Below are 25,106 nucleotides of genomic sequence, written 5' to 3'. Positions count from 1 at the left end.
AAATTCAAAACGAAAAAATAATGTAGTGAGCAAATCGTACTCTAATACCAAAATAAAAAGATTATATATAATTATATATTTGCATGCTTAATCCAATTTAATTAATCAAGAGACAAAATATGATTCATATTATGCGATAGTATATTCACATTTAAACTGATTTTTTTCAGAGATGAAAATAAAATGTTAAGTTACTTTTCTGATTTATAAAACCAAAAATCAAAACCAAGCATTGGGATCTTTTTGAAACCTGAAGAAATGGAACTTCTGACTTTGGGACAATGTTGAAAACTAAATAATATCAAAACTTAAGAAATTAAAAAATCGTGTTGATTATGTGCATGATTTTATAAATTCTTAGTTGAAAATTAAGTTAAAACTATATTTTTGAAATTGATGAGATTTAAATTAAAATTTTCAAATTTAATTATTATTCTTTTCTTAAATTAAATTGAAACTATGAATCTTTCAATATCCTTTTCACACTCACATTATAGTATTAGACTAAAACTAAATCTAAATTAGATTCGTAAAGACAAAACCGTGTGAAACGATGTTAATAGTAAATTATCTAGTCGTGATTGATGGCGTGAATAATTTACGTGTTATAATGAAATTACCAAAATGTTGAATAACGTACAACTAAAATTAAAAAAAAATGAACATCTCATGAAACATGATACTTTTAATTTATATAAAGTAGAAAAATATATATATTCTTCTTCGGTATAATTAGCCTTAAAGGTTTAATCCTTTGTTAAAAGTCTAAGTTATTAAAGTGCTTCAACTATACATAATGATTACAACCAAAATATATCAAATCTAAACAAAAAATTTATGAGTTGTAGCAAGCTGTTAAATGAATAGGGAGTTCTATATACATAGGATATACTCATTACTCACGTATAGTGTAACAACTGACATAATACCTACGTACATCTAAACATTCAAAAAATACATTATATACATATCTAGGACATTTGAATCAATTTATTAATTAGATTAGCAATCAAAAGTCAATCATATACGTAAAGGTTAAAAGTTACAAAAATAAAACCTTATACTTATCCTTCAAACGCATCTTTAAAGAGACAAACTCAATTGCAAATGAATTGATAAAAGCAAAATTTTCACAAATAAGAAAATTTTTTGTATTTCTATAATATTCTGTGAGTTTCACTTTCCTTAGTTGTTTTTCTTAACCTATGTTTGGAGTTTAAACTCTCTGTCATAATTTAAATAGTATTCTCTAAGGGTACAATATATCAATTTTATGTCATGATCATATATCTTGAGACCTAGCTACAAAGATGAATTAGGACAAAATTTATCAGAAAAAACAAACTCATAGTCAATAATAGAAATGATATGTGTCCCTTGAACCTCTCCTATGCATGCATCATCAAAAGAATTTCATACCTACAATTTGTTGATAAGTAATAATATGTCCTTAGTTCTTTTATTTTTCTTGTACACAACCGCATATATATCGGCTTAATAATTTGTTATTACTGTGCCTCAGAGAGAGAGAGGAGCAGTTGCTGTGGGAAGTCTTGTGCACGCTCAACAAGATGAGAAGGAATAATTTCCAGGGAGAAACATTCCATCTAGCGTTTACTAGTTGACCAGACTGCATCTCGCGTGGATGTGTGGAACACAAATCCAAGACCGCCCTGTTTCTGTGGCAAAACGACCTTATCTGAACAAAAGCAAAGTAGTTGCTATACAATTACGAAAACTTGCAAGCAATATAATCCCAGGATAAGAGGATCAGGTAGGGTGAGGAGGGTTGGAGGAGTTGGAGGAGGAGGAGAGGTTGTTTGGGTTTTTGTTCTAAAGGAAATGGAAGGAGAACGAGGAGTCTCGAATTACGAGCTACAAGTTTCCTTCTCAACCCCGCAGGCGATCCACGAAATGGGATTTGTACAGTTTGAAGAAAACCAGGCCGTCATGAGTTTCTTGGCTCCTGCGCAGTCTTCTCATCAAATATCTCAGCCTGTCAATACCGCCGCCAGCATTAGTAACAGCACCAATTCCACCGCCATGGGGTTTAGTCATAACGACCAGGTATAAAGAGGAAAATTAGGTTTCAAACAATAACAAAAGATGAAGACAAACCTTTTACAAGTTTCAATACAGATATGGGATTTTGCCTACTGTTGTGCTGATCTTTGTATTTTATGTTGTGTTGATGTTGGGTAAAATTTTTAGGTAGGTACCTTAGATCCCAAAGCTGTAAACGACGAGAACTGCGCCAGTAACGCTAACGATGGAAATAACTCATGGTATACCTTTTCTCTTAGCTTCCATTTTTTTTTCTTTTCTTATTTATGGGTCATATTCTCTCTCTCTCAAGGGCACACACGCACTGACAGAGACTCCCACCAAAGACATACATGCACGCTAGCTCATGGTCACAAACCTAGATGTATAAAATTCTTCAAGGTCTTTCCAGAATCTAAGGAGATCTACGGCCTTTACATGGAAGAGGGTTCCTTCAGCTTGCTAATGGACTGCTTTTTGTACAGCGGATATAAGCAGTCTTAAACTTTTCTCTTTCTCTTTAGTGGGCATGGAGAGATGGAAGTACTTGACATGAGAAAAGTCTTGATATGCATTGATACCCGAATCCGCATGCATGTCCAGCAATAGATCTCACTTTCTATTTCCATTACTGGGTCTTTTAAAAGAAAAGAGTTGATCAGCAGCTTTTGCAATCCTTTTGGCCAGGTGGAGGAGCTCGGCCTCAGAGAAGAGCAAAGTGAAGGTTAGGAGAAAGCTTAGGGAGCCAAGGTTCTGTTTCCAAACGAGAAGTGATGTCGATGTGCTTGACGATGGTTACAAGTGGAGGAAATACGGACAGAAGGTTGTTAAAAACAGCCTCCATCCAAGGTAACTTTTTTCTATGCTTTCCCCTTTGTCACTCTGCATGGGGGTTAACCTTCCTTTTATCCTGATTATGCAATTATTTTTCTTCCCATTCCTAGCCTAGTTACATTTATTAATGTAGGTTAAACAACTTTTCATAGATAATATGAGCACGCTTACCTTCTACAAGTTTATTTGGATAATTTGTAGGAAAAGAAAGGGGAAAATGGTACTGCTAGCACTATTTTTAATCTACAAATATAAATTTTAGTTGTAGTTATTTGTTTTGTACAAATTTGAGTGGGAGTATATCGTAAAGATTAATTGCTTCAAGTTTGGGTTATTATATAATAATATATTCATAATTTTCGAATTTCAACAAATTCAAATAAAAATTATTGTCAACATTTTGAGATGAAGATACCCTCGTTTGATCCAAAATTAATGGTATTTTGCCCTCAAGAAACTTGGGTTTATATGGAAATGATGACATTTAACCTACAAATTGCTAAATATTTATCATATATTTGTCGACAATGGAATGAGGGGGACAGCTATTCTGTGTAACATTTTTGCATAAACATTTATATATGTAAGATCTATCCTAGAATATAACACAATCAAACAAACTAATCAAAGAACAAATTGGCCTGTTGTCTGAAACACTTATGCTGCTTCTGCATCATGACTTATAGCAGCCTGTTAATTATATAATTATCCCAAAAAACATCTAACATCTGCATTCCATGGTTAGTCTGCATTTTCTGTTGGTTACTCCAATCTAAAATATCAACTATGTTCGATCATTTATAGAAATATGAATTTTTGAGAACTTTAAAAGTACATCTTTAAAGTCGTGTTTGGTAATTTGAATTTGAAAGAAAGAATTTGGGTCTTAAATTTCATATAAATTATGTGATAAAATACATGCAAATATAATTTTGTTGATCATTTTCAGGTTCGTAAATTTGTTGAATCCATATTTGTTGATGTATTTGAATGTTAACTAATTAATATTTACATAATGTACGTGTTACATGCTTGCAATTTATATAGCAAACTGAATCCAAATCCACTCTCTCAAATTAATGTTCCCAAACATAACACAAGTGAATTGCTTGGAGATTCTGATTTCTTTTCCAATATTGGTTAATTGTTTACTGCATTCTTTCATTTAGATCAGTATTAGATTGGCAACAAATGGCCAATGCTTTAATGTTACTAATAGACTACATTTGCTTACACATACAGCTATAGTTCATCTAAAAAGGATCACAAACTTTCCAGGATTAGAACTAAAAAGTAAGCTTAGGTACAATCTTTAAGCAGATTTTCCATCTCTTACCTAAGGTTTTTTTGTTTGAATTACTTGGCAGGAGTTACTACCGCTGTACCCACAACAACTGTCGAGTGAAGAAGAGAGTTGAACGATTGTCTGAGGATTGTCGGATGGTGATAACAACCTATGAAGGTAGACACAACCACTCTCCCTGTGATGACTCAAATTCATCTGAGCATGAATGCTTCACATCTTTCTAAAAATAGGAATTCAGAGAAAACCCCAAAAGCATTGATGTGATCAAATATAATGTATTATCCTTTGACATCTTTATCCAATAGTGATTTGAGGGTTTTCCCTCATGGTAATTATCGTTATGATCAATCAATCCACTTGGAGACAGGAATTACCTTGAGAATTCTATATTACTTCTGGATATACTGGTCAATATTTTATGTCGTATCCATTGTTCTTCATATTACATATAGTTTTCATCAAAGATACAAGAAAACACCATTGCTAAATTCCATAAAATAAACACATAAAGTCACTTCCACCATATACTATTAAATCAAGACAACAGTCAATCTGTTATAGATAATTTTCCCACAATTATTCATAACACATCATCCTAGTCAGATTGCCTTGGCTCAGAGAATGTGGCTGTGACATTTGAAGAAGATCTAGGAAACTTCATAACCTCCTGGATAGCCTCCATCTGAGTTTCTCGCTGGAGATGGTTAAGACAAATGATGCTCATTTTCTCCAGTACATGTCCACTCTTCAGAAAGAACCTTATCAGCTAAAGCTCATAGTCGCTATAGTCAACTTCAATTAGCTTAACCATCTTGAGATGATCTGTTGAACATGCAATTGCCTCGTCCGGTATCTCCCATTCATAATCGCAGTCATACTGTTAAACATAAAAGTGAAGGTTGTTACATTTGTAAATAAACACAAATAAAAAATGGAATCTAAGAACAAAAGTAGAAGCAAAAGAACAAAAAAGTTGAGGATCCAAATGGATAAGCAGAAAGTGGAAAAGTAATAAGTGAAAAGGTTTATCCTCCAAGACCAATTCATTGAACATTTAGCTCACCCTTATGGGCCAGAAGCCCGTTCAAGCATCAGCATGAGCCGACGTCAAGACCGCCTGATTAGTTCAGCCAAAATTCATCCCAACTTGGATGAAAGTTACAAAAAGGCATATGGATGATGTGTTCATCCATAGCGCATAGCCATCTTTTTTAACTTCTTTTAGCAATTAAGTATAGCATATAAGGTCAGCCATCTCTTTTATGATGTTCCGTGATCATTAGGGTGTCAACTGCCCATTTCAAAGGTTTTCTTACGATGTCAATACAGACTTGCTGAAATACTAGTCCATTCTTCAGTTCAAAGATCAAATATTACCTCTTCTTCATCAATATATACTGAAAGAAGCTGGAGGTTGGGAGCACATTTCAACAAGTAGATTAGTGACCCTATGTAGCATTTGTCGATGCCAGTGAACAATTTTAGGGACTTCAGATTATAAAATGTAGTGGAGAAGCACCGTGGTTCAGCAACTACTGGGTAAAGATGCTGTGGGGACATCAAGAAGAAAGATTTATGAACAATAACTGCTTTAGTATGTAGAAATTTAAATTATCAAACAGTAATACATTATCAAAGCATAATGGTCCTATTGTAATTTCTTTGCAATTTTGCATAAGATGAACAAGCAGTAGCAAAAAAGCACCCTAAAGCTAGAAAGAGTTAATCACAAATTCTGCATCTGCTTGTTCTTCATTTCCTATTCATGCATGAATCTTACTTACACTCTTTGTTCTACCCATTCCCTATCATGAAGATCACTTCGTGGCAAGCTAGAACCAGCTATTTGCAGCGCGGGAAACAGATTAATTTTAAAAACATACAGTTCTAATGGAATGAGAAAAAGATCAATCCGTACCTGCAAAATGTACTTACCTAGTTTCAAAACCTCTGCATGACAAACCCCTCTGAGAAGCTTCAACAGATAGTTAGCAAGCTCTTCACGTATTAGCGCATCCTCCCACCACCAGGGCCAAATGGTGGCTGTTTGAAGCAAAGAAGGGATTTTGTCCCAAGAGAAGTTCTGAGCAAATGGATCCGACAAATGAAAATACGCAAGATTTGGACAAGCAATTTTTAACACACACTCCCATAAGCGTTCATCAAAAGGACCTCCACCCATATCATTATCAACAAACAATATCCTTAGATTCCTTAAAGAAATATCAAGAACCTTAAAATCATAAAACAGACACCCTTCCAAGCTCAAATTTTCAAGCAGAGGACAGCTTGAAACAAAATTGTGAAACAAATTCTGATCCAACAACTGAGTTCTCACTAGTTGAAGGGACTTCAATCGGCTAAAACCCACATCGCTAGGAATCTTAAGAACACTTCCCTGCAAATCTAACTCTAATATCTCCAGCGAATCAGGAGCAACAAGATAGCGTGGCAAGGCAAAGGGTCCCCTTTGATCCATCCGTATAATGAACGATAATCGTCATTATTCAAGCATGACAGACGAAAGCTTTGGATGCTGACAGATTTATCGTGGGCCATTAGAACCCAGCTGATAAAATCCTTGAATTTCTCATATACTCTGGTAGAAGGGAATTCTTGACGTAATGGGTTTAACCAACCGGCTTGGTAATCAAAGTTTAAGTGAGGCATCGAAGTCCACAAATACCTCCACTTTGTTGACACACCCTCGCCCTGATCACGTCTATGGTTTCCAGGAACGAAAAGATGTGATGCACTACGGGTTCTGGCAGATCATTCATCGATTTGTTGCCGTGATCTTTAGGATCAACATCGTTGGATGGTGTTGGGAGTTTTGGGTGTTTAGGGAGAGGGGAATTTGATTCCATATGGAACTATTTGGGATTCCCGGGGCAAATCAAAGCAGAGCAAAATAATGGGTTCCGGTTTTGAGGATAAACAAAAGAAATATTTAGGTTTTGGCGCCAATCACAGAGTGTCTTTCTCTCTAATTTCTGTGAAGTTGGGTGCCATGAACACGGCTTCAGAGTTTATCGAGTTATCAACGAAGATTGGGTTCGGCTCTGTACCTTAACCTTGAAGGTGGATGAAATTATAGAACCCATGTCTATGGTCCAAAGCCCATTATCTAATGGGGTAGGCCTCAATTTGGTGGAGAGTATCAAATTAATCAAATAAATTCGGTTAAAATAATTTGATTAAGTTAATTTTTCCTTCAAATCAAAAGTGAGAGTGATTAAAGGTCGATTTTGATTTTGAATTTTTTTGATTAAATGAATTAATTGATTTTAGTGTTTGTTGCAACATTTTAATATACTTTTGCTTATGTTTGTCGGAACATTTTAATGTTATTAACTCTATAGTATTATTAAGATTTCATAATTTAATTTTATTCATTTTATAATTAAAATAAAAAATGAAATAAAATAAAATTAAGAAGGTTAGGTTTGAGTGTATGTAGACTCATAGTCCAAAATTTTCAATTAATATAATTACAAGTTGAATTAATCGAGTAATTATAAGTTGAATTAATCGATCTAATTGGATTAATCAATTAATACCCGTTATATAGTGAAGATATTTGCAAGAAGTTTAGATGATTATCATTCTTAGAAAACAACGTTAATGAAGTCTGTGGTAGTAGTATATATATTTCAAAAGTTTCTAAACCTATAAATTATACTTGATTCCATTTCTTGTTTGTGCTTATTTACAAATGTGGCAGCCTCCACTTTCATGCTTAACATTATGACTGCCATTGCCATCTTTATATGGAGAACAATGGGCATACAAGATATGGATCAGTATATTTTAATCGAATCAACTGACTTTTTAACATTAATAGATCTAAGCTTGTTGTTTAATTCTAGGATTAGGATAAAGTACAACTAGTGCTAATAAAGTGTAACTGGTTATATGTACAAACACTAGATTCGGTTTATTCATTTAAGACATTTTTATAGTGGAATTAATCAAACCTTATTTAAAGAAGGTTAATCAAATCAATTTAAAATAATGCAAGTATAATCAATTTAAAATAATGCAAGAACAAAAAATGCATAAAAACAAGTACATTTATATTTTCTTTTATCTATGTTTTATTAGGTATTCTAACATAAGGATAATCCCTTTTTTATAAATCCCACGAATAGAATTTATATTACACATGATATTTTTCAAAAAAAAAAAATTGATCACTTTACCACACACACACACACACACACATATATATATATATATATATATATATATATATATTGAGTGGGAGAGATTTTGTGATGACCAATTAGATTTTTGTTATCATTGCTCAAATGTTGATATACACATGACAAGCAAGCATAGTGAGATTAAAGATCTATTTGATAATTGAAAAATAATTAGAGAACATTTTTTTATAAATTATTTTATAAAATTTTTTAATATTTGTTATTATTTAAATAAATTATCAAAAATATTTTTTATTATTTGTATCATCTTGTCCATCATCACTCTTAGAGTTATTTTGAGTTAAAATAATATATAAGAGTCGATTACAAAACAAATGAATGGAAATGAAAATAAAAAAATTAATATTAATATTTTTCAAATCATTTAACCACATATTGTAATGAAAGTAAATTTTAATTTTCAAAACAATTTTCATCTTATCGTTTTTTACTACAAAATTATAAAAATATCAATATCCATTTATTGTGTAAAACATTCAAAACTTATATTTATAATATGTATTAATTAAATGAGATCATTAAAATATTTTTTGTTACAATTATTATTAAATTTTATTAAATGTATGAATAAAAATATTAATTATATTAAATGATTTAATTAAACATATTTTTATAATTTTAATAATATTGAATAATTTAAAGATTATTTTAATTTAATTTTTTAAAAAATAAAAATATTTTTTAAGCTTTTTAAATTTAAAATTAAATATTAATATTCATAAAATTTATACTATTAGGCTTAAGAAAATATCTTACCTCGAAAGCCTAAGACATTTTTTATGTGATAAATATGTACTTTTTTATTGATATAATTAAAAATAATTTTTTATTTTTTTAATAAATATAATTTTGAAAATATTTTAAAAATTATTTTACTTTAAAACGACTAGATCTTAAGAAAAATATGATCAAATTTATTACATCAGTAATTTAGAATAATTTTTAGTCCTTCTACGGCAAGACATTGTGACATCAAGGCTGGTGCAAATTCCTTTTGAAGTTTTAAAAAATTTCATTATTAAATATTCATTAAATTTTAAAAATTATAATTATTTAAAAATATGAAATTAATTAAATTTTGAAAAATATATTTTTAAAAATTTTGAATAAATCAATTTTTAAATAATTATTTATTAAAATTGATTCAATTAAATATTTAAAATAATTTGACTGGAGAAAAAGTTAACTAATACGGTATTTATGTAGGCTATAGATTTCTCGCCTCCGTCTCTGCAGAGTGCACAACAATGGCTTCCAAATTTCTTCAGTTCTACGGTAAATTTGGCTTTCAAATTCGTCCAGAGATCGTATATTTCGTATCGTTTCAGTTTGTTTTTTCCGATTTTGACAGGCTACGACTTGCTTCTGGGATCAATCGCCGCGTTTTACGTGCTAATGGTGCCGTACACTAAAGTTGAAGAAAGCTTCAATATTCAGGTAATTCAGTTTTTCCTAAACAATTTCAGCTATAATTTTCGCTCTTTTTTTTTCAGTTTCCAATTTAATTTTCATTTTCTTCGATGAACTCTCCCTTTTTCCTTTATTTAAGGCAATGCACGATATTCTTTATCACCGGCATCACTTAGATAATGTAAGTTTACTCGTCCATGCCTTTTCTTTTTTCGTAATTTTTCATTTTCGAACTATGTTTTTGCGGTAATTTTGTTTATTTTAGACATAATTTTATGTTTGGATGTTGAATTTGATTTATCAGTATGATCATTTGGAGTTTCCTGGTGTTGTGCCTCGCACTTTTATCGGTAAGCTTTGTTGCTTCTAGGAATTAGTGAATTTTGAGAATGTCTATTTTTGTCACAACTGGTCAATTTTCACATCACTGTGTGATGCTTTTCTTTGCAGGGGCATTGCTTGTATCAATTTTGGCATCTCCGATGGTATTAGCTATGCAACTGCTGCACTTGCCAAAGATTTATAGTCTCATAATTGGTTAGTTCTCTGGATACTCATAGCATGTAGATTTTGGTTTGTTGTTTGTTTTAATAGCTGGAATTTCATTTATAATTCTTTTAAGGCATGACATGTGAGGAGATGGATCAGCCGGTGGAAAAAAAAGAGAATACATTACTGTCTCTGATTCAATCATCTAGCTATTTGGTTTGCCTAATAGAAAATTTTGTAGCAATTCTTGTAAAATGTTCCATCGCTAAAATTTCTTGTGGAAGTTTATGATACTGCCACCATGCATTGCTTTTCCTCTGTTATAAATGCCACTGTTCTCTTTCTGTGTTGACATGTATATTGCCTAGAATTATTGAATTTATTTTAATTGTTGTTTTTTAGTACGTCTGGCATTGGGTTGCATCATACTATATACATTACGGTTTTTGCGTACTCAGGTATTTAGTTTTTTTTCTTTAACAATTGCTGTTTATTTATTTCACCTTTTATAGTTTTTCTTTCTTCTGCTTGTGCTACTTTTAGGTTTAACTTTCTTGAAATGTTCGGTTTAAAGTTTTAATCATTGAGGTTTATTTATTGTTTGAGCAGGTCAGAAACAAGTTTGGACAACAAGTTGAAGCATTCTTTGTAATATTAACTGCAATTCAGTTTCACTTGCTGTTCTATTGCACTCGTGCACTTCCAAATATACTAGCTATGGGTGTAGGTGATTGCTTCTTGTGGTCTTTCTATATCCTCACTTCAGTTATTACCGTGAATGCACTTTCTTTCCACCTTTCGGTTTCACTTAACCTCCTAGGTAGTTTGGTAAACTAGGTGATAATTGGAAGGAACCGTGCTATATGTTTAACAAGGATGGACTAATTCACAACCATAAGCCTGGGTGTTTTCTGCCTGGGCATGTAATCTTCGTCAAGAGATCAAAAGTTCATATACATGCATGTGTTACTATTCATTGTAGATTAATGACTAAAGTTCTAGATTTTATCAACTTTGGTATGTAGTGTGCTACTAAAGCTGTTGAATTTGGGCCATAAGAGTCACTTATGCAAATTGCTGTTATAATCCTTTATCTCTGTAAAGTACTTATTATGTTAGAAAAGAAGTAAGAGCTTTACACAAGTTTCTAGATTTACTATTGAGATTACGAACTTGCTTTTTGTTGTGAAAAGAATTTTTACTTCGTAGAAGGCCAAGACAGACCGATTGTCCTCAAAATGTACCTAAGCATGAATTCCACTTCCTGAGCTGGGTGACCATGACTTATGGTAGTTTTATTGTACTTGGTAATGTGGATTGAAAAGACTGAGTTTGTTCTGTAGAACTCTGGTTGTAATTTGGAATATTCTGCTCTTTAGGGACTGATAGTGACTAATATTTAAAATGACACTAGGCAAGAAAGAATAGAGAAACTAAACAAGATAGGTGAGAAAGCATGAGATAGGAAAAGATGATAATTTGAATGTTGGTAGTATACTTATTTCCTCTCTTTTCTGCATGATAATTTCTTCTATAGGACTGGCAGTGATTCTTATGTGATTTGTGTCTTTTTTCCTACTTCTTTTTTGATCAAATATAATTACCTTTTCCTTACGATGAAGGTTGTTTTGTTTTTTCACTAAAAAAACTCTGGTTTTATTTATTTATTTTTTGTGAAGAAGTCAATAAAACTTCAGCTAATTCTGTTTTTTTCCTTTTATGCAGTAAATTTGGCATATGGGCATTGGCTAAAAGGCAGGTTTTATACTGCTTTAAACTATCTGGTATGTGTCCTTACGGCTAAAATTCAGATGATCATGAGCAGCCAACAACCTAAGCTTATACATACTTAAAGTTAGCCGTGCTAATCCTGTTTATAGTCCAATTAGGTAGAATGGCTGCTGTATTCTGCATGTTTTTGCTTATTTCAATATGTATTTTCAGTGTTGTTCATGGTTGGCGACCATGCAATTCTCCAGTTCTATTACGTTCAGTCTTGTACATCAGTTCCATTGTTTTCCATAGTGTTTTTTTTTTCTTATAAACTTCTGCATTTTCTGTCTTGTCAAAAGATATCTATGGGGTCACCGTTTTTGTGTTGATTTCCCAATTTTTTGTTCGGTCAATAGGCACGGGGTTGTGGAAGGGAAAGAAACCAAAGGGCGATAATGAGAATTAAATATACTTTTAAATGTCTTGTGATTTATTATGGTAACCTGATTATTGACATACCTTGCATATGCCACTATTGACTTTGTTTTAACCTTTTGTAAGTGAATAGGACTTCAGTAGACAATTTGATTGATGAGAATTTAATACGTTGGACAAAAGGCTTAACCTCACATTGCCAGTTGATTTCTTAGATCAAGATCGTGTCAGCAGTTGCTGAACTAACTGTGTTTTGGCATATAAGTTTTATGAACCTATTTAAACAATGTCTACAAGCATTTATTTCATGATATCTGATACAATTTTCTTGCAGTTACTTGTTCCTTGCAGTTTTGGCTACTTTATCTTGTAAATATGTAGACTTGCATTCTGATTTTGGCTTGTTAAATTGTCTTACATTTGTCTGCATTCTTCATGAACAGGTTTTTGCTACAATCACATTTAGATGTGATATTGTCTTACTCCTTTGTACTCTTGGCCTGGAGCTTTTGTTGGTAGGTTGTCATATTCTATAACTTTTTTTTTTTCCTGCTTTTTCCTTTTCTCTTGTGAAGAGTGACTCACCTTAAGTTAGTTCAAAAAGAGTGTAGTATCTTTTCTTGTTTTATCAAGCACTGTCACTGCTGGATGCACAGGCAGATCTAGCAATGACATTTGATCTGTTGCCCTCTATAATGAATCAATTAGTTATGTTCTCTGATACATAAACCTCTGATACATATTTTATGTTTGTAGCATTTTACTTACATTTTTGGATCTGTTAGCAGTTCAGTTTGATTAAATTGCACTTGACTCTAAGATTTCAATTTATCAATGACAGACCAAATCAATTTCATTTTGGAAAGCATTAAAGTGCTGCATCATGATCTCTCTTTTGTGCATAGGTTAGTTAATTGTCTCTTATAAATGTTAAAAACTTTTGGTGATAACAATTCATCTGTTATTATCAACTTATGAAGTTCTCCTCATCACAGGTCTCACCATATTGGTTGATTCAATCATGTGGAAGAGGTTTCTTTGGCCTGAATTTGAAGTTTTTTGGTTCAACTCTGTTCTTAATCGAAGTTCTGAATGGGGTGTATCCTCCTTTAAGGATTTTCCTATGCTCAATCGAATTTCTTTTTTAATTTGAAATGGCCCAATTGCATATTTTTGGTTGATATGGTTAACCAGCTTTGTTTATACTTTTTCCCTATTACAAATTTTAATTTATGAGATGGTTGAAGAGGTCAGCTAAGTTTGTTTTGTTATTGCTATGCATGCACGTAGGTATCTCCTTATGCATGTTCCACATTTGTGTCTGCAAGCATTACAGAAATCCCAGGAGTTGGAGGCCCTAACTTTTCATGTGGTTGAGCCAAGAATCCTTGTTCTAAAATGAACCCTATAAAAATGGCATTCCGTAGTCCTTTGAGGGGCAGACCACCATTCACTAGTAATGGAATATGTGGCCGTCATATGTGTTTGTATATATTCAAAATCGCATTGAGTGAAAATAATCCATTTTATGCTATTTATTGCAGAAAGCTCCAAGTGAAACGTTATTGGGTCCCTCAGATGAAGACTTGACTTAGCAAAACCTAATAATACATCTGATGGCCAAAGATCTCTCTGAAGTTTCCTATGCATTCTTTCAAATAATCATCATTTGTCTTGTTACTGGCTAAGGCTGGAAACTTCCTGCATGTATAGCCACCTACTTTATTGGATTTGCATAAATTGATTGTTTAGCTCTATCATGTTCTGCTTTACCTCCTTTTGATTATATGTTTAACTTTTTGTTTATTAGGAAATATATGTTTAAGGATTATATCTTATAATGTGTGCTTGTGTGTGTTTCTTTGGTATCTGACTCTTTTTTTTTATCTCTATTCCTTAATGATATTCTTTATTTAGACACATTCCATCCACTGGTATTTTACTTCTGCACTGCCTCGGTCGTTACTCGCCGCGTATCCACTTTTTATGGTGAGTCATGAACTAGTAAGATAAAAGTTATACTATATTATTTTTCTAGACTACTGCACTTTATTTACTTATTTTATATTTCGCAGCTTGGAGTACTACTTGACAGAAGGCTTCTTACTCTGGTTCTGCCAGTTCTCTCCTTTGTTGTACTTTACTCTAAGCTTCCACACAAGGTATTACAAAGAAATTACATACATCATTGACCTGCTTCCTATTTGAGAAAATCGACACACATACAAAGTTACTCACACAGTTGCATAATCATATTTTTCAATGATGTAGGAGCTCCGTTTCATTATCAGTTCAGTTCCAATCTTTAACTTATCTGCCGCAGTTGCAGCTAGCAGAATGTATGTTGTTTCCTTTTTCTTTCTTTTCTTCTTTTCTAAAGCTTAAACTATTGGAAATATATGAGGATAGTTTGTAATAGTGATAAAATGTTATCGTTTACATATTTATATGGCCAACTTCTAAGGAATAGCAAAGTTGAAACACATGAGTGAAAAATTGTAGTCTTTACATTGGATTCTAAAGATCTAATATTCTTGCAAGGTATTATAGGAGTGTAAAAGCCTGACTTGTTGTAGCTTTAATACCACCAGATTTCTGGCTGTATCTGTGTCACTTCTTCTGTTTTTGTATAAATTGCTGTCACCTCCCTCATTGTTCTCAATTGGAAGATATGACACAGTGGATCCTGAACTTGGATTTGAACATGTAACACCCGTGATTATTAAATTCATCGCATTGTTCCCCTTCTTACATTATCTGATAATTTGTATAAAAGAAATTGGATATCTGTTTCGAAAGAAACTTGATCTGGACACCTGGGACTGACGGTCGGTGGGCATTGCAGTGTATCTACAAGTTTGAGGTTTTAACTCATTATGATTCTTGAACTATGGGGAACTTATGTGTAACTTGTCCTTTAAGTTTATGCATCCAAAGCATGCTGCTTTTTATTCATGAGAACACCATGTAATTGCTTGTGTCTTCTCGTTTTCAGTTGTTATTTTTGCTACCAATATAATTTAGTTTGCCTACTTGTTACAGCTACAATAACAGGAAGAAGAGTTTCTGGAAATTTCTCAATTTAATCATGCTGGGATTGCTTTTAATCAGGTTGGATGATTAGTTTTCTGCTTTAGTTTGAAAGAGAAGCTTATTTGTTTGTGAACCATGTCACTACAACTATTTGTATACCATTGTAAAGTCTTGTCCATCCATAAATGTGGGGTTCTTCTGGGCTCCATTAAGTCCCTTGTGGAACCCCACATTATGAATGGTTGAGATATGAATCTTAGTACCTTGTATCTACTCATTTTATATTCTGTAGTCTAGGGGGCACAATCATAACTTTCATGGCGTCCTATGAGAATTATCCCAGTGGTTATGCATTAAAAGAGTTGCATCAAATTGGTGAGTCCTCTCTCCCTGTTTCTCCCTCATGGACAAGCACACACGCACAAAGCTGCTCTCATATGTTTTTCTTATTTACCACTTGTGTACTTTTGATGCACCCTTTCTGATGTTTCTTTACTGAATATGGTTTTGATTTTGACTATCTAGCATATGCAATTAAACATAGCAGTATCTGTGTGCATGCATGAGAGTCCTTTTAGGGGTTTAGTGGAGGAGGTTGGAAGCTTGTTTGTGTGTGTATGTGCCTCTATTTTAGTTAGTTTGTTCATACCAGCAGACTATAAAGTTACATATCCTTCTCTTTTTGATGGCAGCACAAAACTTCCCCCCCTCCCCCACCCCCTATATTTTCGCTTTCATTTAATTCAGCTAAACTGTAGTTGATCATAAGCATATTTTATTGTCCTCTTTAATTTGTTTCTTACAATGTTTGTTCTATGTGACTTACTAATGTTTTGTGCCATTGGATGGATGATTTCAACAGGCCATCTTGCTCACAATACCAATGAACTCTGGGTTCACATCGATCCATTCTCAGCCATGAATGGAATATCCCTTTTTTGTGAAGATAAGTTCCCATGGAGGTATAACCGATTCCTTTTCTTAGCATGATGATAATTTGTTTTCTTTACATGTGTTACACCATTTTATATGGTACATGCAGAAACAGAAAAATGAAATTAGGTTATGTAAATAGTTTCAAAATAGAATGTCATTGCTATGGTTGTGGGAATCGCTGCAACACAATGGACCTAGCATCAAAATATTATCTGAATAGAGCGCAATGGTGTAATATGTTGTGTGAGAAATAGACTTATGATGTTCTGTCTGTTGAGGTGAGAATATGGTTGCCTTGTGATGTTAGCCTTTCGTGGAGCTCAACAGTCCATGGTTAAAGCTATAAGCCTATAACAGCAGCTATGTGCTACCTAAACTGGAAATGCTAGCCTGTGAGGAGGAATTGATTGATGCGTGATCATTTATTAAACTAGTGTCAAAACCATTTTGCCCCAACTCAAGGGAGCAAGTTTAGGAAATTTTTTAATGGATATTGGCAACAATGCTCAAGCAAGTTGTACCAAGGTAGTAACCTTAGTGTTTTAGCTTTTATTCACTCATTGTCCACCTTGAAACAGCAGCAACTTTTTATATCTTTTGATTCTTAGATTGATAATTTGATATGATAGGTTCCTTGTTAAGCTTTAGCATGAGAAGTATTTGTTTATAATAATTTTGTTTTAATACCGCATTTTTTCTGAGAGCACACCATTCTTCATGTTATTGTTATGCACTTGTAATTCTTTCTATGGTTGGAAGGTTTTTATATCTTTAATAATGATATTAAATAATAATGCAGATACTCTAAAGAAGAAGGGATTAAACTTGAGGAATTTGGCCAAAGAAATTTCACCTATCTTATTAAGTGAGTTTACTTTCGTTTTTGTGGTTTGTTTTTGATAAGTAGCCTTCAGTCAAAATATGTCAGAGCTGGAGAAATAAACATTTATCAACATCTCTATGAAGGAAAGATGCTCAGCTTCTTGTACCTAGAAAGTTGATCATTGAGAATTCGTTGCCTTGGTAATGGCACTTATACTTAATTCTTCTTCTCTCTTCAACAGTGAGCATTCAGCTGTTGATGGGTACAAGTGTTTATTTAAAGTGAATGGCTTCTCAAGAGTTCGTATCCAACCAGGGTTTCCGCCCATCTTTCTGGTAGGGAATCAAACCATCTAATATAAGCAGTGTGGCATGACAGGATTACGACTAAAAGTTCTAACTCCAAATCTACTTTTACAGGATAAGGAGTCCAGAGTGTATATTCATGGAAATATAAGAAATGAGGAGCTTATGTTCAAACATTGGCCAGGATGCTCTTAAACTCGGTGGATTTATAATTGTAAGTTGCTCTAAAGGTTTAGCCATCGAATGCCAGTTAAATCTTTATGCTCCCAAATCTCTGTTCATGTTCTGACAGATGGACAATAGAACGAACAAACTGTATGAAGCTTTCAGCACCCGATACTTATACCCAACTGTAATCTTAGAAACAAGTTAACCATTCCCAGTTTGAATAGAGAGGGGTCTAAGTAGGCTTAAGATTGATTATCGGTAGCAGAAGGTACGTTGCTTGCTCAGTACACCGTGTATTAAACTTGTTTCTATTCATATTCAGGATCATTTCATGCTTAGTTTCTCAATTTTTCTCCTTTCACCTATGTGTATTCCTTCTCGAGTTGTTATAGACTCAATAATGTTATCTTCGGGGCATAATCCAACTAAGCCAGGAAAGGGAGGATGATTTCGGCTTTGGACTTTGACCATGTTTTGAAGGGTTTTTTTGTTCATGAATGAAAAATTTATTAAGCCTTGAAATGTAAGAAGTTACAAGACTGATGCCTTAGATGCTACCCTTTTGGCATTGGGCATTTTATTATTTCTTAAAACTCTTCTTAAGGTGCTATTTCGACAATGTTTAGGTGCCAGGCAAAGGGAAACCTTACGTTTAAAAAAATAATAATAAAATATTGTCAAATTATATTTTTGGTTTTATTATGACAATACTTTTTATAACTTTAAATCAAGTTTTTTATATTTTTATTTTATATCAAATAAATTTTTATAATAAATAAATAATTAATTATCATTTATTAAATATTATTTATCATTTTATATTCTCGTGATAAAAAAAATCATATAATCATATTTATGTGATATAAAATGATATATAAACAATTTTATGTAATTTAAAATAAAAATATAAAAAATTCATTAAATATAATAAAAAATGGTTTAATAATTCAGAAAATTTTTTAAATATTTTATCTTGGTATTATCAATTCACGAGAGTGCATGAATCATTGATGACAGAAAGTACAAAAATGTTTGCAAATAATAATGACTAATTCATACTTATTATTTGCGTATAAATTTTATTATTAATCTTTGAAATTGTATGAATTATTGACGAGGTACAATATTCGTGAAAAAAGAGTATATCCTTAAACCGAAAAAATTAATAACTAAGTGTATCTTTCTCTTGCTTGCTACAAGAAAAAAATAATGAAATTGATGAATTTTCAACAGAAAAAGAATGCCAAAAATTGAAGAGATTGAACAAAAATTTGATGATGTTTTACTAAATAAACCACCTCTTACCGTAGAATAGAGTAAAGAAAGCATGAAATAATGAAAGAAGGAAAGGCAGCAAAAGTGCAAAACAATCCCCGGATATCAGAACCGCAGAAAGATAAGACATAAAGGTAATTTCCATCGGGACTTTATCTTCAAGAACACCAAAAAACCGAGAAACTCTGCAGCCAAAACCGCCACTTCACTCCCTTCTACTTTGGCTGCAAACCTCTTAAACCCTAGCCAAACCAATATGATTCTCCAGCCTTCTTCCTTACTGAATCACCGTGTTTCTCTCTCGTCGACCTCGTCTTACTCTCGACGGCTCCCTTGCCAGGTTCCCCAGCTTATCCTTTCCCAAACCCAAAGTTACCAGAAGCTCCCAGTCACTTGCTCCATTTCTCAAATTCATAGCTATGGAACCGTGGACTATGAAAGAAGACCCATGATTAAATGGAACGCTATATACAAGAAAATATCGCTGATGGAGAACCCTGAATTGGGTTCTGCGTCTGTGTTGAATGAATGGGAGAAAGGAGGCAGGAAGCTCACCAAATGGGAACTTTGTAGGGTTGTCAAGGAGTTGCGGAAGTACAAGCGCTACAAGCAAGCTCTTGAGGTAAAGTGAATTTTGTGTTCTTATTGGTCTTGGTGTTTGCTATCTCTTGTTGATATTGATTGGTTCAATCTATAAATTTTGTATGAATAATTACTGGGAAATCCAGTTCTTATCCAACTTTTGATGTTTTGCGTTTTGAAAGTGATTTGGTTAATGAGTTTGTGTTATTCTTAGTACAAAGTTGACTACGTTGTTGATTGCTATATGAACATATGTACATTTGGTGCTGAAGGTGGAGTTTTTTTTTTAAGTATTTGCTTGCCCAAAGGATCCGAATAGCCTGTTAAAACACATAGATAATGAGTGTGGATGCTTTTTAGTGAGCATGCCCATTCACTGCAAAAATGACGTGAAGTGAAAGTCTTGCCTCAGATTATGAATTTGCAGAAGCAATAGCTACTATGGTAAGTTAGTATTGACAAATGCTCTATGAGTTTGAGACACTGTTACATTTGATTATTGCCTGCTGGCTATCAAGGGAATTCAGTTTGGAACTTAGGATAAAAAAATAGGTTGGGTGAAAGTAGGACAAAAGAAAAATTTACAGTTGATGCACCAGGTTCTTTTCAGCATACTATTAGCATCCTCCAAAAGAAGTTGAGAAATCTATCTCAAATTCTCAATTTACAAGAGAGTTTCCCAACCGTCAACCGAAAAGATGAACTGAAACACAACTCTTGCAAGTGATATGTGCTTACAAAGCAAAAGCTTGTAATATTGTGGAATAGAGACAGTAATTCAACTTACCATTGGCATTAAAGTTATTGTTTTGCCATGTATTAGCACAGTTTGGATGACAATTTCTGGATGCTGGGAGTTAGAACGATTGTAATCGACTACTCCTAAAAAGAGCACAAAATGGCACACAGTTTGTTCAGTAAAGTAATTGACATTCTTGCATCAGGCATTTTTTTAACTTTTCCAACATTGTGCAGGTGTATGATTGGATGAACAACAGAGAAGAGAGGTTTAGATTGTCTGCTAGTGATGCTGCAATTCAGTTAGACCTTATTGCTAAGGTGCGCGGAGTTTCAAGTGCTGAAGATTTCTTCGTTCAACTGCCGGATACTATGAAGGACAAGAGGATATATGGGGCTCTTCTGAATGCCTATGTGCGGGCTAAAATGCGAGATAAGGCAGAAACATTAATTGACAACATGAGGGGTAAAGGTTATGCCTTGCATCCCCTTCCATTCAATGTGATGATGACCCTCTATATGAACCTCAAGGAGTATGATAAAGTTGAGTCCATGGTTTCAGAAATGATGGAAAAAAACATACGCCTGGATATATATTCCTACAACATCTGGTTGTCATCTTGTGGATCCCAAGGATCTGTCGAAAAGATGGAAGAAGTATATGAGCAGATGAAACAAGATCAAAGCATCAACCCGAACTGGACAACATTTAGCACAATGGCAACGATGTACATCAAGATGGGACTGACTGAAAAAGCTGAAGAATGCTTGAGAAATGTGGAGAGTAGGATCACTGGTCGGGATCGTATACCTTATCACTATCTAATTAGTCTTTATGGTAGTGTTGGTAACAGAGAGGAGGTGTATCGGGTATGGAGGGTTTACAAATCTATTTTCCCCAGTATTCCAAATTTGGGTTTTCATGCCATGATCTCATCTTTGGTTCGGGCTGGTGATATTCAAGGGGCAGAAAGTATTTATGAGGAATGGCTGACTGTTAAAACATCTTATGACCCTAGAATAGCAAATCTTCTCATGGGGTGGTATGTTAAAGAGGGAAATTTGGATAAAGCTGAGAGCTTATTCAGTCACATAGCTGAAGTGGGAGGAAAACCAAATTCAAGCTCATGGGAGATTCTTGCTGAAGGGCATATCCTAGAGAAGAGAATTCCCGAGGCATTGTCTTGCTTGAAGGAAGCTTTTGCAACTGAGGGCTCAAAGGGTTGGAGGCCAAAACCCACCAGTGTCTCTGCCTTCTTTAATCTCTGTGAGGAAAAGGCAGACATGGCAAGTAGGGAGGTTTTTGTGGGATTGTTAAGGCAATCAGGATGTCTCAAAAATGAAGCTTATGCATCTCTCATTGGCTTATCTGAAGAAGCGCTCAGTGAAAGTGAATTGCCAATGGACAAAGATAGAAAAAGCAGTTATAGTTCCAGTGACGAGAATCAGGATGATGATTCTGAGGTGCTTATCAACCAACTGCAGGGCACTGTGTGATATGCCTATTGCCTTTTTGTAGAGGGATGCTCGATGTTTAAATCTTAGGTGCAGGGAAAGTTTCTATCTATCTATGGAAGTCATGAGCGAGGGATATCCACTGATGTCAGCAAGGAAGGTATCTCTCCATGCATTTCGGCAGAGGAAGCTTCACTTGGCAGAGGAAAGACCCACATAGTCCAAGGTCTGGCTGGAGCCCTTTTCTACATCTTCCCGTTACGGATGTATGAATTTTCAAATTCAAGCTTATGTAGCTGCTCAAGTGGCAGAATTTCCTCCCATTTGTGAAAGGAATATGGATAGTTTAACAAGCTCATGACTTGAAAATCCAGACATGAATCAGATTGAAATTCTACACATATTAACTGATGAAAAGCTGATTGAACCTATATTCAATGCATTATTTTCACGTCATTTACCAATCATAATTTGTTTCAGGATTTCCAGATTAATGATTGCAAGAACGTTTTTGACAATGAAACCTTCCAGGGAAAAGCATGATTTCCTTGCTTCAAAACCTGTCCATTTGCGTACGATATATTTGTTTATCAGATTGAAATATACAACCATCCAATACCCATCACCTGTGCTTTCTCTTGGACAGGAACTATTATCTCATTTGCTCTCATCGACACCACATGGTTCAACATCTTCCTTTTTCTTTGCATCATCGGCTACCCCTATAAAACAAAAGCAGCCCCGTGGGTGGTAATAATATTTTCCTGAAGACAACCAAAACAAAACATAAAAGAAAATGCGGCAGGACCCAATGGCATGTGCTCCACGAGTGATAAAAAAAACCTTGCAGGACGATTTTCATTTTGTTGATATCGATTATCCAGAGTCTTGGCTTGTCAATGCCTTATTCTGAACGAAGGGTCACATTCTCAAGGCTACGGGAGGCCCACTACCATGCATTAAGGAAAATAACATGCGGGCTGGCCTTATTTTCTTCTTCTTCTTTTTGGATTTATTTTTATTTTTCGTGGTGGCAAATTATGTGGGTCGCAATAGGTCATGAGAAGAGGGCTCACATGGACAGCACATGGGGTTGGGGAGGCACCTGCAAACAGACAATGCTTTCGACTTTTAATCCCCATGCAAAACCAAGAATTTCATCACAGTTTGTAAATTTCCCTTAAACAAGACATCCTTTGCTCTTGCTTCACTCCAAGAAAAGACATGCTTCCAGCTTGGCAGTGACCTTTCTAACTGACAAATTTTCAATTTCTTGTTTTCTCCCAAAGTTAATCTGCATAGTTGATCATCATGATAAAGTTGATTGAAACCCATCACTTTTGAAATGGATGTAAAATAGTACTTATTTCACAGTAAAGAATATTGAAGTTAACTGATAAGGTAAAATTCAGGTGTAAATCCTTCTATTTTGAATTGGAGTTTTTGCCTTACTATGGGGTTATGCATGTACCTAAAGACATAATCCAAAAAACTATGGAAGTACTTAGTTAGTTGTAGATTGAAAGTGCCCAGGTGGATCTGGGGTAAAATTATTTTGATATCTGCAGCTTGATGGTTGATGAGAGGTGGGGGTAAAGGACAAGTTAAAAGGGATAAACTGCAGATATATCCTGGAAGAAGTTAGACAGGGTCCATGCAAGTGACATATTGCTTTAAGGTCTAAGTCTTCTCTCTGTTCTTTTTCAAAACCATGTTAATATCTGTTCTATATTCTCCTCTGCTTGTTAAAAGTATAACAAGATAGCTTTAGGATATGCCAGTAAAATATCCTCTCTATGAGTTGGCCTCCACAAACAAAAAAACAATTATGATCTTCTTGAGTAAGAGCTGCAGAAGTGGAGAACTTGAAGTAAAACACTTGGTGTCAATTGGGTTGGAAGTGGGTCAAAATCAGAATTAAAAACTGAATTCCAATTTGCAAGTTTCAGTGCTTTGATTATGATCACCTACTACAGTATTTTGATCTGTGAAACAAAGAATTATGATGCATTTGACTCATCAGACGAGATGATGATCATTCCGAAATCAAACACAAGCAGACCCGTGGTACTTGCAGGTTCAGAATTCCTGTTTCTTTGTTGAGTTTGTAGACAATACTCATGCAAGATAAGATCCCTCATCTAGTAGTTGCCAAACATATCTTGAATGCAACCCCGGAATCTTGACCTGAACTTGGACGCAGCCCAACACCTTAAAAATCTGTAAGTTTCTGTCATCTGTTATAGGGGAAAACAGAGCAGCAGCATATGCTATGCGGCAATGGCTATGGACCAACAGAGCAAATTGCATGTTACCCATCATCCGAGAAAACATAACAAATCCAAACACCGTGTAGATTTACAACACATGCAACGATCTCCAGAAAGTAGGGCCCACAAATTATAATCAACATTTTCCCACATGTAATCACATGATGGGTATGGCATGCCATCAGCACAGCAACAGTAGCCACAAGTTAATCACCGGAAAACCTAAATCTCCTTTCAGGAGAAGGACTTTAATCTGAAGAATGAACCACCTTTTGCCATTTGTTCCCTCTTGCACAAGTCAAGTTTTGAAATTTAATAATCATAACCCCCTAACTCGAAATCCCCAAACTTTTGCGTCAAAGAAAAGGCCTTATTAACCCCACCAAGTGGGGGACATCCGAGTCATAATTCAAATTCCTGAGCCTAAGTCTGTCCATTGAAAATACCTACCCTTTAACGACCACCATGCCTGTTTCTGTTTTGTAACACAAAGTAAAACCATATGTACCTCAATAGGAGCAGCAAAAGAGCACATTCAACAACTTCTTTTGCTCTCAGCTATGGCAGAGTTAGAGAACCCAAATGTGATGCCAAATCTCATAACGTTTCTGTCTTCTCTTCTCCAAAAAGTGGCAGAATCCAACGATGTAAACGGTCAGTTTCAGCCTCAGAAGATTTCGGTGTTTCATGGCCTAACTCGGCCTACTATCTCAATTCAAAACTACCTGGACAGAATTTACAAGTATGCAAATTGTAGCCCGTCTTGCTTTATTGTTGCATATGTTTATCTTGATCGGTTTGCTCAAAGGCAAACCTCGTTGCCCATCAATTCTTTCAACGTTCATCGCCTGCTTATTACCAGTGTCATGGTTGCTGCAAAGTTCATGGATGATATGTAAGTTCTTAACTTCCTTGAATAAAACATATAGAAATTCTTTGATTTTTACATATGGATTTCAGGCTTTCTTTAGATTTGCTTCAATGGGATTAGCTTATTCTTTAAGTGCAGCTTCAAAACTTGTATTACTTGGCAATTTGCAGTACCAGAGTATGTTTCTAAGCAAA

The 25,106-nt window shown here is 34.2% G+C and overlaps 4 protein-coding genes and 1 pseudogene across 6 annotated transcripts; 4 read left to right on the top strand and 1 right to left on the bottom strand.

The window, feature by feature from the left end:
* Positions 1-1,289: 1,289 nt before the first annotated feature.
* WRKY12 (WRKY family transcription factor) lies at positions 1,290-4,558 on the top strand. 2 transcript variants are annotated; one of them, XM_089783000.1, is made up of 5 exons: positions 1,290-1,436; positions 1,523-2,067; positions 2,212-2,285; positions 2,731-2,892; positions 4,245-4,558. In XM_089783000.1, the coding sequence occupies exons 2-5, from the start codon at positions 1,843-1,845 to the stop codon at positions 4,405-4,407; spliced, it is 624 nt and encodes a 207-aa protein (XP_089639126.1). In that variant the 5' UTR covers positions 1,290-1,436; positions 1,523-1,842; the 3' UTR covers positions 4,408-4,558. The 2 variants fall into 2 exon arrangements, with proteins under 2 accessions (XP_089639126.1, XP_089639125.1); XM_089782999.1 differs by lacking the exon at positions 1,290-1,436 and having other exon boundaries at positions 1,450-2,067.
* A 203-nt stretch (positions 4,559-4,761) lies between these two features.
* On the bottom strand, positions 4,762-7,231 carry LOC110414528 (F-box/FBD/LRR-repeat protein At1g13570-like; annotated as a pseudogene). The gene is made up of 3 exons (XR_016351039.1): positions 6,102-7,231; positions 5,561-5,731; positions 4,762-5,060 (listed from the first exon to the last, which is right to left on the bottom strand). The product of XR_016351039.1 is annotated as an F-box/FBD/LRR-repeat protein At1g13570-like (transcript).
* A 2,368-nt stretch (positions 7,232-9,599) lies between these two features.
* On the top strand, positions 9,600-18,059 carry ALG12 (homolog of asparagine-linked glycosylation 12). The gene is made up of 20 exons (XM_021425768.2): positions 9,600-9,684; positions 9,761-9,846; positions 9,959-10,000; positions 10,124-10,169; positions 10,270-10,356; positions 10,711-10,766; positions 10,918-11,035; positions 12,034-12,092; positions 12,900-12,971; positions 13,298-13,361; positions 13,452-13,555; positions 14,374-14,445; positions 14,532-14,618; positions 14,728-14,795; positions 15,499-15,567; positions 15,782-15,864; positions 16,352-16,451; positions 17,225-17,290; positions 17,490-17,583; positions 17,668-18,059. Exons 1-20 carry the CDS (start codon positions 9,657-9,659, stop codon positions 17,746-17,748), a joined length of 1,482 nt encoding a protein of 493 aa, XP_021281443.1. The 5' UTR covers positions 9,600-9,656; the 3' UTR covers positions 17,749-18,059.
* Positions 18,060-19,113: 1,054 nt separating this feature from the next.
* On the top strand, positions 19,114-22,277 carry LOC110413583 (Tetratricopeptide repeat (TPR)-like superfamily protein). Its single transcript, XM_021424445.2, has 2 exons — positions 19,114-19,618; positions 20,554-22,277. The coding sequence occupies exons 1-2, from the start codon at positions 19,253-19,255 to the stop codon at positions 21,811-21,813; spliced, it is 1,626 nt and encodes a 541-aa protein (XP_021280120.1). The 5' UTR covers positions 19,114-19,252; the 3' UTR covers positions 21,814-22,277.
* A 2,032-nt stretch (positions 22,278-24,309) lies between these two features.
* CYCP4;1 (cyclin p4;1) lies at positions 24,310-25,100 on the top strand. The gene has a single exon (XM_089783186.1). It carries the CDS (start codon positions 24,602-24,604, stop codon positions 24,938-24,940), a length of 339 nt encoding a protein of 112 aa, XP_089639312.1. The 5' UTR covers positions 24,310-24,601; the 3' UTR covers positions 24,941-25,100.
* Positions 25,101-25,106: the final 6 nt, after the last annotated feature.

This window comes from Theobroma umbraticum, unplaced genomic scaffold (genome assembly GCF_002168275.2).
Source record: "Theobroma umbraticum cultivar Fairchild unplaced genomic scaffold, ASM216827v3 scaffold_4.1, whole genome shotgun sequence".
Classification (NCBI taxonomy): Eukaryota; Viridiplantae; Streptophyta; class Magnoliopsida; order Malvales; family Malvaceae; genus Theobroma; species Theobroma umbraticum.
The sequence above is the reverse complement of the archived record's forward strand: the minus strand, read 5'-3'. Positions and strand labels throughout refer to the sequence as shown.

Coding starts and splice junctions, on each gene's coding strand:
- WRKY12 (XM_089783000.1), top strand. CDS start 1,843: ATGGAAGGAGAACGAGGAGTCTCGAATTACGAGCTACAAGTTTCCTTC. Junction 2,068..2,211: donor GGTTTAGTCATAACGACCAG/GTATAAAGAGGA, acceptor TAAAATTTTTAG/GTAGGTACCTTAGATCCCAA. Junction 2,893..4,244: donor AAAAACAGCCTCCATCCAAG/GTAACTTTTTTC, acceptor ATTACTTGGCAG/GAGTTACTACCGCTGTACCC.
- ALG12 (XM_021425768.2), top strand. CDS start 9,657: ATGGCTTCCAAATTTCTTCAGTTCTACG. Junction 12,972..13,297: donor TTGGCCTGGAGCTTTTGTTG/GTAGGTTGTCAT, acceptor TATCAATGACAG/ACCAAATCAATTTCATTTTG. Junction 16,452..17,224: donor GAAGATAAGTTCCCATGGAG/GTATAACCGATT, acceptor ATAATAATGCAG/ATACTCTAAAGAAGAAGGGA.
- LOC110413583 (XM_021424445.2), top strand. CDS start 19,253: ATGATTCTCCAGCCTTCTTCCTTACTGAATCACCGTGTTTCTCTCTCG. Junction 19,619..20,553: donor GCTACAAGCAAGCTCTTGAG/GTAAAGTGAATT, acceptor AACATTGTGCAG/GTGTATGATTGGATGAACAA.